The sequence below is a fragment of the Hyperolius riggenbachi genome, chromosome 1 (assembly GCF_040937935.1).
Source record: "Hyperolius riggenbachi isolate aHypRig1 chromosome 1, aHypRig1.pri, whole genome shotgun sequence".
Taxonomy (NCBI): Eukaryota; Metazoa; Chordata; class Amphibia; order Anura; family Hyperoliidae; genus Hyperolius; species Hyperolius riggenbachi.
Genome location: NC_090646.1, coordinates 236068746 through 236087427, shown reverse-complemented (window position 1 = coordinate 236087427; position 18682 = coordinate 236068746). Strand labels below are relative to the sequence as shown.

The following is an 18682-nucleotide window of genomic DNA, read 5'->3' as shown; positions in this document are numbered from 1 at the left end:
GTGATAGCGAGGGGAGAGCCTGTTCATAATATGAGTGCAGATTGTAATAGTCTGACCAGTGGTTATGTCCTGTAAGGGCAATTCCGCACATATGGAGGTGTGGTGGTGGGTAGACAGTCAAATAATACTACACTATGTGCAGTTTGTTTCTTTAAATGTACTTAGATTGGACACTGATGACCTGGAGCAGAGCTGAGGGAACACAATATTGTACATCTAAAATGGTAATATCTATGAGAAAAATACTTAGTTATTTAGGTATGCAGAACATGGCAGAGATAAGATCAAATGAAGGAACTTTTAGTTCAGGTTTTCTTTAAATTTGTACTTAACCACTTTACCCCCGCCCGTACGAATTTCTCCGTCCCTTTTTCCATCCTTTAACCCCCAGGGACGGAGAAATACGTACTTTCCGCGTTCCCGACGCTGTCCGCGCTCCCGCTCGTAAACACGCCGCCCGCCGCTAGTAAACACGCCGCCGCCCGCTCGCCCGGAGATCAATGAACGGGAAAATCCATTCCCGTTCGTTGATCTAAGCCCCACAATGATCCGCTGCTCTCCTATGGGCAGCGTGATCATTGTGAGAAAAAACTCACGTGTCCAGCCTCCTTATACTTCCTCCAAGCTTCCGGAAGGAAGCTTGGAGGTCGCATTAAAACAAAAAGTTACTGTGGCCATCTTGTGGCCAAATAGTAAACTACACCCTACACATTTTTCACATACAAATGATTTTTACACAAAAAATTAACTCATTACCTCCCACACTCCCCATTTTTTTTTTTTGTAAGTAAAAAAAATTCAAAAATTTACAATTAAAAAAAATACATAAATAGTTACCTTAGGGACTGAACTTTTTAAATATTTATGTCAAGAGGGTATAACACTGTTACTTTATAAACTATGGGCTTGTAATTAGGGATGGACGCAAAACTGAAAAAAATGCACCTTTATTTCCAAATAAAATATTGGCGCCAAACATTATGATAGGGACATAATTTAAATGGTTTTATAACCGGGACAAAAGGGCAAATAAATTTCATGGGTTTTAATTACAGTAGCATGCATTATTTAAAAACTATAATGGCCGAAAACTGAAAAATAATAATTTTTTCCCCACATTTTTCCTATTTTCCCATTAAAACACTTTTTGAAAAAAATAATTCTTGACATAATGTCCCACCTAAAGAAAGCCTAATTGGTGGCGGAAAAAACAAGATATAGTTCATTTAATTGCGATAAGTAATGATAAAGTTATAGACGAATGAATGGAAGGAGCGCTGAAAGGTGAAAATTGCTCTGGTGCACAGGGGGTAAAACCCCTCAGTGGTGAAGTGGTTAAGTTAAGCTGCATTTGGCACAGTGGCTTTCCACCCAATAATTCTCTAATACCCGTATACTATTCAGCATATTGCCTCTCAGAGTGTCACTTCATTTTGGGGCCAAGGCACGGGAACTATGGTAAGTGTCTTCACAATTCTAGGACCCCCAAAAGAGAGCGAATGAAAAAATCAGATTATGTAAACATGGACTTAAATTTGTAAGTACTCTTTTAGTTATTATTATTTAGTATTTATAAAGCACTGACATCTTCCACAGCACTTTACGGAGTACATATTCATGCCACTAACTGTCCCTCAGAGAAGCTCACAATCTATTCCCTACCATAGTCCTATGTCTATGTATGTATCGTGTAGTGTATGTATTGTAGTCTAGGGCCAATTGAGGGGTACGCCAATTAACTTATTTGCATGTTTTTGGGATGTGGGAGGAAGCTGGAGTGCTCGGAGGAAACCCACAAAGATACGGGAGAACATACAAACTCTGTAGATAGTGTCCTGGCTGCAGGGGCGTAGCAATAGGTTGCAGAGGTAGCGACCGCATCTGGGCCCTTGGGCCAGAGGGGCCCCGAAGGGCCCTTCCTCAACTACAGTATTAGCACTCTATTGGTCCTGTGCTCATAATAATCACTTCTATAGATACTTTAAATAGTGGTAATCATTTAACAAACTGTTCCCCATCCCATACTTGTACCTTTGACACTGTAGTTGCCATTGTCAGGTTTTGGTGCGCCGTATCAATTGTTATGTATAGAGTGCTTGGGGGGCCCCAGTGTAAAACTTGCTTTGGGGCTCATGGCTCCTTAGCTACGCCACTGCCTGGCTGGGACTCATACTGGGGACCCAGCGTTGCAAGGCGAGAGTTCTATCACCCCACGTCTGCCCTGTTGCATGACCATATATACTTTTCAGCTTTAGGGTCACTTACCTCTGGAATCAGTTGGAATATTGCATTACAAAACAAGGTTCCAATGGCCAGTCCCACAAAGTAAGTTAAAACCTTTGGGAAGTAGGGCTTCCTCACCAGAGGGGTTATAAACAGTCCAACCAATGCTGTCAAATTAATTATGGTAACAGTCAGGAAGCCAAATCCCCACACTGGAAAAAAAAAGTATTATTTAGTTATACTGGAGAATTTCAACATTATATTTCACAAAACAAGGTTTTTGCCTTTTATTTTACAGTGATCACATTTATTCTGCTGTTTCCATTTGCTAGTCAACTGAAACTCAACTTCTCAATTTTACATTTGTGGAAAAAAAGAAACTTGTGTTATAGCTCAAAGAAGACTTAAAGGGCAACTGAAGTGAGAGGGATATGGGACGCTGCCATATTTATTTCCTTTTAAGCAATAACAGTTGCCTGGCAGACCTGCTGATCTTCTGCCTCAAATACTTTTAGCCATAGACCCTGAATAAGCATGCAGCAGATCAAATGTTTCTGACATTATTGTCAGATCTGACGAGATTAGCTGCATGCTGGTTTCTGGTGTGATTCAGACACTACTGCAGCCAAGTAGACCAGCAGGGCTGCCAGGCAACTTATATTATTTAAAAGTAAATAAATATGGCAGCCTCCATAAATCTCTCACTTCAGCTATCATTTAAATGCACTCTTAACCTCCTTGCCGCTTATCCCGAGCTCGGGGTAACCTGCAGTGGAGGATTCCTCAGGCCCTGCTGGGCCGATTTGCATAATTTTTTTTTTCATACACGCAGCTAGCACTTTGCTAGCTGCGTGTCACTTACGATCGCCGCCACTCCGCGCTGATTCGCCTCTACCTGCCGCATCAGAGGGTGCCCCCCCCGAGACCCGTGCGCTGCCTGGCCAATCAGTGCCAGGCAGTGCTGGTCGATGATGTCATCGCGCCCATCTCCATGGCGACGGGGGAAGCCCTCATGGAAATCCCGTTCAGAACGGGATTTTCGGATGGGCATATGCGCCGGCGGCGATCGGCGCATACGGGGGGACGCCACAGGGAGGGGGAAGCATGAAGCTAGCGCTAGGCTAGCTACATGCTAAAAAAAATGCAAAAAAAACACCCTCCCTGCCGTGCGCAGCACATTTTTAGAATGGCAGGGAGGTTAATTAATCATGTGTAAATATAAAAAATAAATAAAAATGTAAAAGTGAGCCCCTATGACACATCTACAGGAGACTGATTGTCCAGCAGACCAATGGGGAAGACTAATGTGATAATACCCCTGCAATGTGCTCTGCTCTCTGCTCCGGACTGTAGACTTGCATGTCAGTTTAACAGCTCAGCAAAAATATTCTCCAAAGTCACAGCTGACAGTGACATTGAGGCAGGGGTCACACTTGTCTTTCAGTTTCTACACTTTTCAGAAAACTGAAAGACAAGCGTGACCTCTACCGTACAACAGCTAATGTAATTTATTGAGAAAACTGAAAAATTGTGCAAAATGTCAGTATTTTTTCTGCGCGCGAAATCTACATTCAAGTGTGACCTAGCTCATTGATTAACATGAGTTCTCAGTTGAAAACAGTTTTTCTGTGCAGAAAACGCGCATGAAAGCCGACAAGTGTGACCCCTGCCTTAGTCATTCAGATTCAACAGAACATTCAGTTATGTAAAACATAGCAATCCAGGAGATAGGATTATTATTATTATTTGTAGTACACAGGACAGCTGTGCTTAAAACGTAAGGTACGCTGTATATATAACATAAGCTTTGAAAATAGAAATAGGTAAATTTACAAAGCCAAACTTTAATCAAACTTCTTTTACACTGCAAACTGCAATTTCGATTTGCGATTACGATTTGCAATTTTCACTGGGTGCTAGCAACGCAAGAAGAAAAACGCAAATGCAGCACACAGGACTTTTTTTACTCGCCTCAAAAATCAGAATTGGAATGTTATGTAAAATCGCACTAAAATCAGAAATCCAAATCGCATGTAGTGTTAAATAAATAGTTTTGTTGTTGGATTTTGTCAGGCAAGGCTGTTGAGGTCTGCTTTCACCCACAAACATCACCAGGAATCAGAAGTGAGAGATATATGTAGAGCAGAAGCAGACTATCGGGGGAGGGGGGGGGGGATATTTTTCCCACGGGGCATCTCTCATAAAATAACCAGGGCCGGTGCGGGGTCAAGGAGAATTCCTGAATTCCAAGCCCAGCCCCATTTCTACGCCTCAGTCCATATTTTAGACACAGGGAGCTTTCATATTAGTTATCGTAAAGAGGGCACTTATGTGTGCAGTGCAGGCTGAATCTGTGTGGTCAGGAAAATGGCTAAGAAAAAAACGGTACTTATCCGTTAGCCGGGCGCATCCGGCAGGAGGCGCTGTTGTAGCGAATTTCGATGCGCTGTTGTATCTAATTCCATTCATACTTAGTGAACGTAGTACTGTGTGAATGGAAGCGCCGTAGGTGGTGCTAATTACATTGATACGCAACGTAACTATACAGTGTTAATGCCAACGAATACATTGGGCTTGATTCACAAAAGAGTGGTAACTGTTACCACGGCCGTTTTCGCGTAAATTTTCACATTGCGCGCGATCGTGAATTTTCCCGGTAAACGATAACGTTTTCGCGCGCAATGCGAAAATTTACGCGAAAACGGCCGTGCTAACAGTTAGCACTCTTTTGTGAATCAAGCCCATTGTATTTGAAGTCGCCGGAACTGGCACTTAATGGCATTCAAATGAAGGCGGCAGCAATGTAACACATGAAGCCGCCGCCTTCGTCTGTTGTTCTTCTTCTCCCCCTTTGCCCTCTCGCTTGTATACAATGCTGGCAGCCTGCGGGGACATACGTGTCCCCCCAGAGTCGTTTGTCGCGGCAGGGAATCCTGCTTGTTTCCTTGTGTCTCCCCCCACCTGGCATAATTATTCAAACAATCAATCGATCTGGCATTGTTGAAGAATGCCAGTGCCTTTTCTTTATACATTAGAAAATGAGAAAACAGTACCTGGCACTAAATGCAGCAGGGCGGAACAACCGGAGTAGAGAAAGCAAGCGTGCACATCCAGATTGCTGCAAATGTTCAATGAAAAGAATATGCTGCCTCTGAAGAAGGTGGTTTAGCCAGTGAAACAGCTGTCAGGCACTTGATACCCCCACTGCTCTGTACCTGATTTTCCCAACTGGAAAAAAAGGGATTTTAAAGAAGTGGTGCCCCGCTTTCTCCTCTTTTCATTGGACCTTTTCTTTATACAAATGATACTGATGGGAGCAAGAAGGCCACCAGCTGCGTATGTACACAAGCAACATTCTCAATTCTTTGTACAAAACAGGAAGTGGCAGCAGGATCACTCTACTGCACAGACACAGGCTGTACTTTGCCTCTGCGCAGTGTGGCCAGGCTCGTACACAGAGGGAAACACGGCTTCGGGCAATATTTGTCAGCAAATTCTAATACTGTATTTAGAAGAGGGCCCAAGCTCAGGAAAGGAAGGGAGTAGGGAGCCCAGGGAAGTCTCTGGACCATCCAGAGTCTCCCCCCTTACTGAGGTAAGTATCTACAGTAACTATTTTTTAATCCTGACTACAGGTCCACTTTAATAAACATTTCATAAAATGAATTATTTTGAAATGGTCCATTATACTGCTTTGGCTGCCATGAATTGGCCTCTAGGTTGTGCTTTCCTCCTAGACAAAAGGTCCCAGTCCTCTCCTGATACAGAGGCTGCCATATTTATTTATTTAGTTGTCTGGCATTTTGCTGATCTTTCAGGCACCAGTAGTGTTTGAGTCACACACCGGAAACTAGCATGTGGCTAATCCAGTCAGACTCAGGAACATGTGACCAGCAAGCTTGTTTAGGGTCTATGGCTAAAAGTATTAGCGGTACAGGATCAGCAGGATAGCTATGCAAAGTGCTTTGTTTATCAGGAAATAACTATGTCAATCTCAATATCCCTCTCACCTCAGGTTCCCTTTAACCATTTCTTCCCTTCCAAACATGACATTGCTACAAGTTCAATGACCATAGGTCAATGTACTGTGACTGATCCCATACACTATTCATTTATCATGCCCTGGTGTTTTAAAGAGAACCAGAGAGGAAGCACCCTCATGTATTTTATTACATTTATCAGTGGGAACATGACAGTAAACACCTACCCTGCTTTTAGTTTTATTCTTCTCAGTCTAATCTATCTGTTATCAACTGTGATAAGAATCCACCGACTATTCAGTCAAGGTTTGACCTGGAATCATTATAGCTGAGTCACTCTTCTGTGGAGTCTTTTCAAGCCCAAGCCTTCCCCCTCCTGGCTCAAATTTCATGCTTTACATACTGAGAGCTGTGATGACATGGGAGGGGCTGCTGCTGCAAGAAAAATCTCTGTCTAACAGTGTGACTGTGTGATCTGTGTGCTCTGTCTGTGCAGCCTGTCATTATTATCTACTGTATGCAGTTTCATCACTATGATAGACACTTCCTACAGGCAGCCACAAAGCATACCAGAAATATGAAGTTGATAGCACACAGATGAAAGCCTACAGCAGCCCTGCTTGTCTATAGTCTCATATAGCCTAGACAGCACATCCAGAACACCTCATAACCTGGAAGCAGAAGGAATATGAGCCGGCGGCCATATTGCATATTTCCTGGAGCAATAATGGATAAAAAGCACTCAAAAAGGCACACCAGAGTGGCGAAATTATCGGGTAGAGCATTTATTCTTTACAAGCTATCAACTGATATGTTTATTTTGTGTGAATCGTTCATCTCTGGTTCCCTTTAAAGGGGTTCTTTCGCGAAAAAAGTAGGCAGTTAAAAAATTTGACAGATGACAGGTTTTGGGCCAGTCCATCTTTTTAAGGGGGATTCTCAGGGCTTTCTTTGTTTTCAACAGCATTTCCTGAACAACAGTTTAACTGCCAAAATAAAAAATAAAAAATAAAAACTGCAAGATACCAGCCGGCCTCCCTAATCACTTGCACACTATTATGTCAGTTAAATTTTGCAACTGTTGTTCAGGAAATGCTGTTGAAAACAAAGAAAGCCCTGAGAATCCCCCTTAAAAAAATGGACTGGCCCAAAATCTGTGACATTTTTTAACTGCCTACTTTTTTCGCCAAAGAACTCCTTTAAGGTGTTTTTAGAATATGACAACAGATTAGATTGTGTACTTCTCTGAGGACAGTGACTGACAAGACTATGTAACCTGTAAAGAACTGTGAAATATGGCAGCACTACAAAAATGTATAGTAATAATAATTTTGTAATAATGTTTATAGTTAACAACCAAACTAAAAAAACATTAGAGTTAGTTAATGACACACAAATAAGTCTGGCTCATGGAGAACCAAATTCAATGGGATGTTTGTTTCATTGGCCTAGGTCTAAGCTGCATGCAATCTACATAAAGTCTGCCACTAGGCGAAAATTATTAGCATCACCAGATCATCTCATCAATATGCATTACATCACAAGCTCAAGGGAGATACAGTACTAATTAAATGGAATGTATAGTATTTTATTGTTTTTATATGCTTTGAAAGATACATTTTTATTACAAACATTGAAATATTACACATAAATGTTTCAATGGTTTTGGTGCTCCACCTGCATTCCTACGTGGTAATGCTTGCAGAGCACAAGGCAGGGTTTTTCTTATGGTTCAAATAAACATCTCTCATATTATAACAGCAAGTCCCCAGACAGCGATTGCAGTAGTTATCACATCGCCCCTGCGATCTCTGGAACACCGCAAAATCACATCAGTGGGTCAGTGGTTTGAAGTATGAGAGGCACGAGGTCAGACTGACATGTTCAATATTTAAAATAGAATAAACATGTTTCTCTCCAATCCCTTTCACTAAAGGGTCATCAGGCAAACTCTATATCTGCAATTAAATAGCGTTTGGATGCTTTCCTTGCATTGAAGGGCATCCACAGCTATAATTACTAGGTAATTCCCGGGAAAGTTGATCCAGGGATTTATCTGACTGCAATCTCGAGTCGGGAAGGATTTTTTTTCCTTTTAAGGCTGATTAGCCCAGGGCTTGTAAGGTTTTTCACCTTCCCCTGGATCAACTGGGATATATGTAGCCCATGCGGGTTGGTTCAGGATTTTTTTTTCTGGTTGAACTTGATGGACAGATGTCTTTTTTCAACCAAACTATGTATATAGAGCATTCTCTCTGCGCGTTGTCAAGCAATTTGCCTGGCGGATCAACTTGGCTGAGTGCTAGCGCAGGGCTTTGTTCTCCCCACTCACCCCACACATTTTTTGATGCACCTCATACACTGATCCACTGACCCTTCTCCCCCCTGCATATCAACAGAACATGCTGGTAGCATAGAGGCTAGTGACGCATCTGCACAGCCTCAACCCGCATTCCCCGAGAGATCGATTCAGCATGTGCTCTTACGTGTGTACGTGGCTTTACTCTCTATAGAGCTATTTTATGTAGGCCATTGTGACATCTACAGAACATTCTCAGTTAGACTGAGGTTGATCTGTAGGAGATTATCACATTTTCAATTGTGATATTTATTATTTTCCTGATTGGGGAAAAAAACTTTCATAATTTTTCATACTAAACCTAAAAAAATAAATAAATAGAAAACTGAAAAATAACTTTATTTTACCTTTCATTTGTATATTCCTTGAAACACCAGTGCTACTTTAAAATCTCACAGCCAATTGACTGTAAGTGGAAACGATTGGATTTGATGCCAAATACTGGACTAGTAACAAAATACATCATAACAGTAGCTCTAACAGCTTAGGCAACAGGTATGAAAAGCGTGATATGTTAAGTGAAAACAAGTAACCGTGACTACATAAAAAGGGTCTTCTGTACATTGAACACTCCTGAAATGCTGATACGGGAAATTCCAGGAATTAAAGCTTAATAAAAAAAGTAAAAGTAATAGCAGTGCTATACTCAAGTGGTACAGTCTTGGCAGCCTCAGCTGCTGCACCTGCTAGCACACACTGTATTTCCTTTGGCCTTTGACACGCTTAAAACAATCAGATACTCTCTGGCACACAAGACATCATGACTTAACATGTGATAATCATCATGTTATACTTTATAGTTATGTCCTGAATGTATTTCAAGATGCGTGTGATTGCTGTTCTTTCCAATTTTTTTCTATTGTTTATAAATTACCAAGTTATTATGGAGCATTGATTAAAATGTGTATAAGTTATTTCCCCCAAGAAATAAATATACAGTCAGGATATGTACCTGTTTAAACCTGCCGTCTCTTAGCCTGGAACCCACTTGCAGTGCTTTTCTAAGCCTTTTCTGAGGGTTTGTGATTTGAAAAATTCTTGCTAATGTAATGCTATGGGTGTTATCCCACTTGAGTGATGTGATTTTATAAAAATCCTTCATAGCATTGCATTAGCAAGAGCTTTACAAGTCACTGGCGCGAAGAAAGCGCTGCTAGTGGGTTCCAGGCCTTAGTGACCTAAGCCGAGTAGGAGGAAATAGATTTGATGTGATAGCAATTTTTCTGTATTTTACTTGCAGTCAGTGATGTAGCAATAGAGGTTGTGACCGCATCGGGGCTCTTGGGCCAGAGGGGCCCCATAGGGCCCTCCCTTAACTGCAGTATTAGCTTTCGATTGGTCCTGTGCTCATAATAATCACTTCTATAGATACTTTGAATAGTGGTTATCATTAACAAATTGTTCCCCATCCTCTTCTTGCACCTATGACACTGTGGTTGTCCTTGGCAGGTTTTGGTGTGCCGGATCAATTGTTATGTATAGAATACTTGGAGGGCCCCATGTGAAACTCACACCAGGGCCCAGAGCTTCTTAGTTACGCCACTGCTTGAAGTTGCAATTTTAGACCAATATTGATGTAATTGCAGTTTTGAGGCAACTTGTGGAGTGATTTTGAACCAATTTTTGTTTTTTTTTTCATTCAGAAGTCAGCTCAAGGTGTATTTTCCATGGTGTCAGAGTTCGGACACAGTCAATTTTACTGACCCTTATTCAAAAAGTGGAGAGATTCCACCTCCATTCCCTCCCCTGCTTCTGCAATTGCCTACACACTAAGTGGCCAGTAACGTTATTATAGAATGTACCCTATTCTAAATGACTGCACTGGCCAAGCACAAGCCTATTGTGAATAACACCATTTGAAGAACCACTTAACACATACATATTTTTTAGGTAATATCCATAATAATAATGTTTTTCAAATATAACTATTCAACTAAACAGTGTACTTGTGAGAAAGTTTCCCTATACATCGTATAAAGAAATTACATAAAAATTGCATAGTACCGTGCTTGGTATGTGATTTTCATGCATTCCCCTAGACTACTAGGGCTCATTCACACTTATGTGCGGTGCTGTCTATCATGGTGCACCGCACATTGGGCTTGATTCACAAAAGAGTGCTAACTGTTAGCACGGCCGTTTTTCACGTTCGCCTGCAATGAAACGGTTTTACGCAAAATCATTATCGTTTTCGCGCGCAAACACGAATTTTCGCGCGCAAACGGTAACGATTTCGCACAAAAGTTCGCGTTTGTGTGCAAAAACCGATAATGATTTCGCGCGAAAACTTTTAAGTGTGCGCGAACGCGAAAATTCACGTGGAAAACGGCCGTGCTAACAGTTAGCACTCTTTTGTGAATCAAGCCCATAGTATCTGCAACGCAGGTAGCAGGAAAGTCTACAGACTTTCATGTTACCATTCCCACAATAGTGTGCGTTGCCATATGCTGCGTTATAACGTGGCAGGGAATATCATAGCGTATGATGCACGCATTTTTATGCATTTCCAATGGAATGGAAGCCACCGACGTGTGAGATTTAGCGCATTGCGACGCACGCTTCCATGTGTTGCAACGCAGGCACAAAATCATGTTCGTGCATGCGTTGCCCAGTGTTAATATGCCCTTAACACAAGTGCAAGAACACTGCACCAGGCAGTACGATTGTGCATTGGTAAAAACCGCATTGCACATGATCGCCACAGTGGAAAAGGGATACTGTGATCATAGTGGTAAACACGGCGCCCTTGCAATTTCTGGAACAACGCAAAATCACATCAGTGGGTCAGTGGTTTGAAGTATGAGAGGCAGGAGGTCAGACTGGCATGTTCAATTTTTAAAACGGAATAAACATGTCTGTCTCCAACCCCTTCCACTAAAGGGTCACCTTAAATCATATGACCTATGGGATTCAACCTGGAGTTTATATCACCTTCAAATGTGTACAATGTTCAGGCATATTATGTTGAGGTTACAGTATATTTTGTGGTGAAACGGTTTCACTATGCAACACAGTCATTCAATGAGAAATAATTATAGAAAAGAAAAGCAGATAGCAAAATAAGAGTACTTTATTGTTCAAACTCACCTCGGTTGAAATACTTTATATAGAATCATAAAGCCATCAGTTACTTTTATACTTCTACTGCATATTGCATTTAGAGTTTTACAACTTTTTCCTACATAACTCAGCTGACCTGCAATGTGCTAGTCCACTGTACTTATCTAGCCCCGTCTTTGTGCCTGTTCAGTAGGTAAGAGTCCTGATGACTTAGCAGTGACAGTTTACAAGTTTATGTTATATGGTGGATGCTAGGTTTGCAAAATGTGTTGGCCAATAAATATAAGAATGCCATGACATGTAGGCATATCTTTATATGTTCTGTATGACATAGTTATATATCTCCTAGATAGGCTGCAAGATGGATCATACCTGGAAACTGACTGTATATTTTATTTTAAGACTTACTTTATAGCTTTATGTGTCCTTTAGCCAACACTTGCACAACAGTTTCAGGCGTCTACATGATCTTTTTCACATATGCTAGTCATATCTCTAGCTCTTATAGATTACTGGCTTCTTGTATGCCCAAGATTATTTTCTGTCAACCAATGTACAATGCTTCTCAATGTTACTCAACATTATTACAGCACTAGGGACCTTAACCCGTTTAATAACGGGCTCTAGGTCTGTCACCGCCGCCACCAGTCAGCATGCATGCCCGCTAGCCACGCACACGTCCGCCCGCTCTCTAAGCTGGCACCCTAGCTGTCCTGCCCCGGTCCGAACAATGGCTGTCCCTGCGGCACATGCGCAGTAGTGCAAATGCAGGGACACACACACACGAACACGGGACGCAGAGACCCAGGGGTTTTATTAGGTAGGATGGGCCCCTTTATGCAAGATGGTGTTTCCCAAGGACTCCCTGTTTTGAGTGCTGGGCAAAAATGAACATGGGTGCCCTCTGACCTGTAAATGATTTGCAACTCCCCCTTCCTTCCCCCCCCCCCCCCACCCACACACACACACACACTAATAAAACCTCATAAGGTGCTGGGTGCCATCCCTCCCCCACCAAAGATTTGATACTTGCCCAGGGATTACTCCCGCCCCATAAACACATCTGAGTCCCACCTGTCCTCCCGCGGACTGCTGTTCAGCTGCGATCAGCCCGGTAACTGGCTCAGTTGCGTCAGTCCAGGTCTACTGCACATGTGCATGTTTATGGGGCAGGAGGAACCCCCGAGTAAGTATCAATTCTTTACTTTACCAGGTCTCTGGTAAGGGGGGGCCTGGGAGACCTATCAGCAGGCTCTGGGCCCTAGGTAATTGCTCAGATTTCCCCATGGAAGCGCTGGGTCTTACACCTATGAACTTTTTACTGGAGAACGCTACATATTGGTAAGCAACAGCACAGTGTTGACACCTAGCTTAACATATCTAAAATCATAAAATAAACTCATACTCTTGAGGGCAAAAGCCAAGTATACAGTTATAATGGACACCTCATTTATAAATACATAATTGAAAAAAAAATCTGAGATTTGTACCTTGTACAGGGCTGGGTCTTTGATTAACATCTTCCACATGATCACACGGGTGAGAAAAAACTAGATACAAAAGTGAAGGACAGGCATCCCGAAAGTTAGTGTGTGTGATTTGGTTTCCATAATTCACAAAGACTTCTTCACTAGAAAGGCACTAAAAGGAAAAAGAAAAAGATGATTAGTTACTTAGATCATTCTGCAGTGCTGTCTGTTTGGGTGGTAAGATCATTCCAGGCTGCAAAGCTTTGTGTCATCTCATTTTCACAGAGATTTGACCCAATAAACATTTAGAAACATTTCCACTGAAATTTGCAGTCTTGCTTTCTTAAAGTACTCAAAATTATGGGTCAGCTATATGTACTGGATCCAATTTGCTAAACTAAAGGATTACAGTTTGTGGTCCTTCAGCTTAAACCATGGCTGCATCCACAATCACCTGAGAAAGTGTGAAGCAGTAGCTGGTCTACCTGGTCCTTTAAGGCTTCACTATAGGGAGTGTAAGGATATATTGAATACCTGTTGGAATTAGAGTGTCGCCATGATCAAAACCTTTCTACAGTACCCCAAATTATTTTTTCTTTGAGCTTGTCACTGGGCATGACCTTAACATTTTTCTTAAAGTGTACTTGAGACAAAGGAGAATAAAGTTTTATACATACCTGGACCTTCCTCCAGCCCCTCCTCTGTTGCCTGCAGCCTCGCAATCCGGCCGGGTAATTCGCCAAGTCGGGCCAGTCGGCGCAGGCGCAGTGTGGCCAAGTGTGCTCCACCGTCTCGCTCCTGTGGCAGACGCCGAACTCTCCCGGTGACAGGATTGCAATGGGGGAGCACTTGCAGCCGGGCCGTGCATGCGCAGTAAGCCCCCAACTCCCACAGAAACCGGGCCGGATTGCGGAGGCTGCAGGCAGCGGAGGAGGACGGCGAGGGGCTAAGCACAAAGGGAGCTGGAGGAAGCCCCAGGTATGTATAAAACTTTTTTATTCGATTGTCTCAGGTTCCCTTGAGCACAAATTTGCCTTCTTAAAATAGATGGTATTTGCAATTGTTCACTTTTACATGAGCAGGAAGTAACATCCATATTACATCACTTCAAGAGAATGATTATTGGAATTGTCTCTTCATGTCCAATAAAAAAAAAAAAAAAAAGTATTTATGCAAAACTGCTGGTCTGTAGCACTCAAAGTTTACTAATTTAACCGAGCCATAAAACCTAACTTTGAAGCTGCTGTTTCAGGCTGTTTTGCCCTAAGTCAGTTCAAGGTGTGGGTAGGATATAACTCTGGGGTAGGACTAGTAAGAGGGGTAAGAGGAGACACAGTGAATCAGAATCATTACATTTTTTGTGGTGGGCCTTATTACTAAACCTACATGTGCTCCTACTAAAACAACATTTCAAAAGCAAATGTTCCTTTTGACACAAAACATTTTTTGAAAAGATTTAAAAGGAAACAATGTCTACAAAATATATTTCAAGGCGTTTCTGCCCCCTTGTACAAAGCCAGGCATTATAGAGATAACACACTGAGAATGCCCTACTTATATCAGATACAGTACATGGGAGTGACTTCAGAAGCTGAAAAACTGATGACAGCAGCACTTTGACAGATAGCATTTCTGTCTGCCAATAAGGCTCAGCAGATAAGAAATACAATTCATTGAAGTTTTCTCTTTGCATGGTTTCTCTCTACAAGGCATTTAAAACACCTGAATATAAAGACACGTAAAGAATTTCACTTACAATACATACATGCTGATTGTATGTAACACCAGCTAAGTGTAGACAGAGTTGGATCATTCACAAGGCAAACCTAGACACCTGCCTAGGGCCTGGAGAAAGTCTAGGGGCCTGGTGGATGCTAGCCCCACCAAATCTTACTAAAAAAAAGGAAGGAGACCATCAGCGGTGGGCAAAAGCTGCTATCTTGCCTCGGGCTCCATTTCATCTAAATCCGTTTCTGGGTATAGACACCACTTCTTATGTGAAGACTGGACATAAAAAGTGGGGAGACATATTTAAAAACTTGCATGATTATTGTTATCTGCAATATACTTCCTAAACCATTCACATTCACAAAACTGAGCAGATCTACTCCTTCCTTTGTAGTTCTTAGTCTCACTATCAAACATCTCACACATAATGCAGTACACCATGGCTTTGGATCACTGGTTTAATGCCTGGTACACACCATGTCATTTTCTGTCAGACCGCTGAGTCAAACCAATAATTTCCATCAGGTCCGTTTCCAATAATTTTTCTGATCAATTTTCCAATCTCTTCTATACAAAATGGATCAGAAAAACAATCGGATCTGTCAGAAATTATCGATTTGACCTGTCTATCTGACTGGAAATTGCATGGTGTGTACCAGGCATAAGATCAACTCTAGGTTTTCCTGAATTATGTACATCTAGCTTGTTGACATTTATATGCACATCCACTTTTCAATTTTCCTGGCAGATTTGATCAGATTGAGCAAATGTGCATGGAATCTACAGTATTTCTAAAATTATTCCTTTCCGAATGATTTCTGACCTGAGTTAGGCCTCTTGCACACTGCAAGTGATTCCGATTCCGATTCCGCTTTTTAATCAGTTTTTACATCCGATTCAGATTCCGATTTGCAGTGTACAGGGAGCAAACTGCAAATCGGAATCTGAATCGGATGTGAAAACTGATTAAAAAGCAGAATCGGAATCGGAATCACTTGCAGTGTGCAAGAGGCCTTTCAAGCGATTTTCAATAGATTCCCTGTGGGAATCTATTGAAAATCTATGTCCTGTGTGTGTGGCTCCTCTCTGAATGGATTCAGATTAGAGAGGAATCGATCATTTTGCCACATCAGGTGGCAATCTATAAGTGTATGGGTACCTTCCATCTACAATATAATCTATGTCCATCTCCAGAACTGAGCAACACATCTTGCATTGTTTGAGACTTATGGAGGCTGCCATGGTGATCTCCTATTATAGAATACTAGTTTTCTGCCTGCAATGCTGATCCTGTACATGTTCTGTGTCCTTCCTATGAAACCAGCATTCACATCAGGAAAGCCAGAATTTCTGATGTGTATATTTGCTCCAGGCAAGAAAGTATTCTAGCCAGGAACCCAGCATTACAACCAGGAAACTAGCATATTTTAAAAGATCAAAATAATGCAGAACTAAGTATTATATTCAAAAAGGCTACAAAATGGCCCTGATGTGCGTCATTAGAAAGTAATGCTGTTCTGTGCTTTTACTGTTTTCTTTGTTTCTCACTTCCTCCAACCATCTTATTTATTTTACATACAAGGAACTGGTTATGCCATCCTTAAAGTTTCACAAGCTAAACCTTCTCATAGGTTACATCCCTGCATGGTTATTATAATGATCACATCTGCCAGAAAAAAGAAGCTATGAAAATTGTGTATACAACTTTTAAGTGTGTATAATAACAAAGCTTAAGAAATTATCACCCTCTACAACCACTCTCAACCATTTTACTACCAGTCAAACACACACACAAAGCAGATAACTTATAGTGATAACATTGTTAGATGTCTTTCATAAACAACTTTAACTTGACCTTGTTTATTTTGGATATGGGCCTTTAATATTATTTCAACATGGACAACAAAACCAGTCTTTGTGTATCAAAATTACATCAGCAACTTCACGGTAACAGACCAGGAACAGAAGCACCCCGGTGTAAAGACGAGCATTGTTGCTTTTTCAGACATCATAGTTACGTTGTCAGTAGGTTTGTCACATCAGTCATCCGACAGAAGAAATCCTTTTGCAAATAAGGAGCAACTTCTGCAAATAAGGAGCATTTGCTTGATAAACGGCTTGAATTCATTCGCATCCTTTAGGGTCTGTTTCTACTGCTGTGGAAATTGGGCCGAATCCGCAGAGTTTCCCCGCAGGCAAATCGCGCGGGGAAACTCTGCCATAGAGGATAATGCTGCCGCAGTCTGAATCGCTTGCCTTAGCGATTCGCCCGACATTGCAGCAATTTTCAGTGCGGGAGGCAGGAAATCCCATAGTTGTGCATGGCATGACTTCTGGGATTCGTCTGTGTACTCGCAGACCAGGAAGTGTCGTCGTGTGTTTTGCAGTCGTGCGCAGTGGGTAGTGGAAACAAGCCCTTAAAGGGAATCCGAGGTGAGAGGGATATGGAGGCTGACATGTTTACTTACATTTAAATAATGCACGTTTCCTGGCTGTCCTGCTGATCCTCTGCCTCTAATACTTTAAGGGCCCATTTCCACTAACGCAATGCGATGCGGTGATCGCATTGCATTGGAGGCGAACTGAAACCAATGAAAGTCAATGGAGCAGTTTCCTTTGCTTGGAAATTTTGCGGTGTGATGCAATGAGACCCAGGAATCGGATGCATGCTGCAGATTCTCACAGCATGGATCCAATTCCCATTAGCGCTAACAGGAAGCTGCATCCGGGCTTCCAGAAGTAATCATTACATCGCATCATTTTGTGCAGTGGAAATGGGCCCTAAGTCATAGACAAGAACAAGTATGCAGGTCACATGTCTATGACAAATATGACCAGATTAGCTGCATGCTTGTTTTAGGTTTGTGATTTAGACCCTTTTGACCAGAAAGATCAGCGGGACTGCCAGGTAACTGGTATTGTTTAAAAGGAAATAAATACAGCAGCTTCCATAGGTCTTACACCTCTGGTTCCTTTTAAAAGTGAACTTCTAGTGACCTTGCAGCAAATTTGGACTTCAGAAAGTGAATATCAGATGAAAACAGAAGTCAAATTCTGTAAACACTGCATGTAAAATGGATCAGTACTACCAGTTTGCTGTGGAAAGGTTGAGCTTGACGTCAGAACAAGGTGGACCACATGTCCGAGCTCTCTCTCTGGTTCTTGTCTTGTTCTGCATTATTATACAGAGGTAAGTGGTTTAATACACCCTTATGTCTATGGATAAAAGCTATCAACTACTTTCTCATTTCCACTGTTCCTGAAAATGAATTTGTGTCTGTCTTGACACCGGGCTTACTATATTATCTGAAGCCTTACTTGGCCCACCAAAGCGCTATCAAAAGTCCTAGTGAAACAATCATATTTTGCCTGTAGGCATGACATCTACCCTCCCATCTGACCCCACAACAGCTTCTGTATCAGAGCCAGAGTCAGATTGCTGAAAAAGGCCACAGAGGCCTCGGCCTAATGCAGCCACTGCCAAAGAGGTCAGTGCATGGAAGAGGGGTTTCTGTACATGTAAAAGGGAGGCTGCAAATAGAAAAGGGAGGCTGCAAATAGAAAAGGGAGGCTGCAAATAGAAAAGAAAGGCTGCAAAAAAGGATCAGCACATGGAGAAGGGAAGCTGCTGCCCAATGTACATAAAATGTAGGGGCTGCTGTACATGGTTGTTACACATGGTGGAGGGGGATGCAAATGGCATGGAATGGGCACCGCTACACATGTAAGAAACACGAAGGTTGGCTTTTGGATAGGAAAAGTATAAATCTGGCTTTTATTGGAGAAGAGAATTGCTTGCAGTTAGATGGACGGGCAGGAGGCAGGGCCAAGCCTGTCCACTATATACTAACCAGCCACTGCTC

At 42.0% G+C, this 18682-nt stretch overlaps 1 protein-coding gene across 1 annotated transcript in view; it reads right to left on the bottom strand.

Annotated features, from left to right (window-relative positions):
* The window catches only part of SLC39A8 (solute carrier family 39 member 8), a 74200-nt gene that overhangs the window by 29223 nt on the left and 26295 nt on the right, over nt 1-18682 (bottom strand). Inside the window, exons 3-4 of the mRNA XM_068270756.1 lie at nt 13113-13263; nt 2266-2435 (exon numbers count right to left, since the gene is read on the bottom strand). Of these exons, the coding sequence (XP_068126857.1) occupies nt 2266-2435; nt 13113-13263 (321 nt within the window). The remainder of the gene's footprint in view (nt 1-2265; nt 2436-13112; nt 13264-18682) is intronic.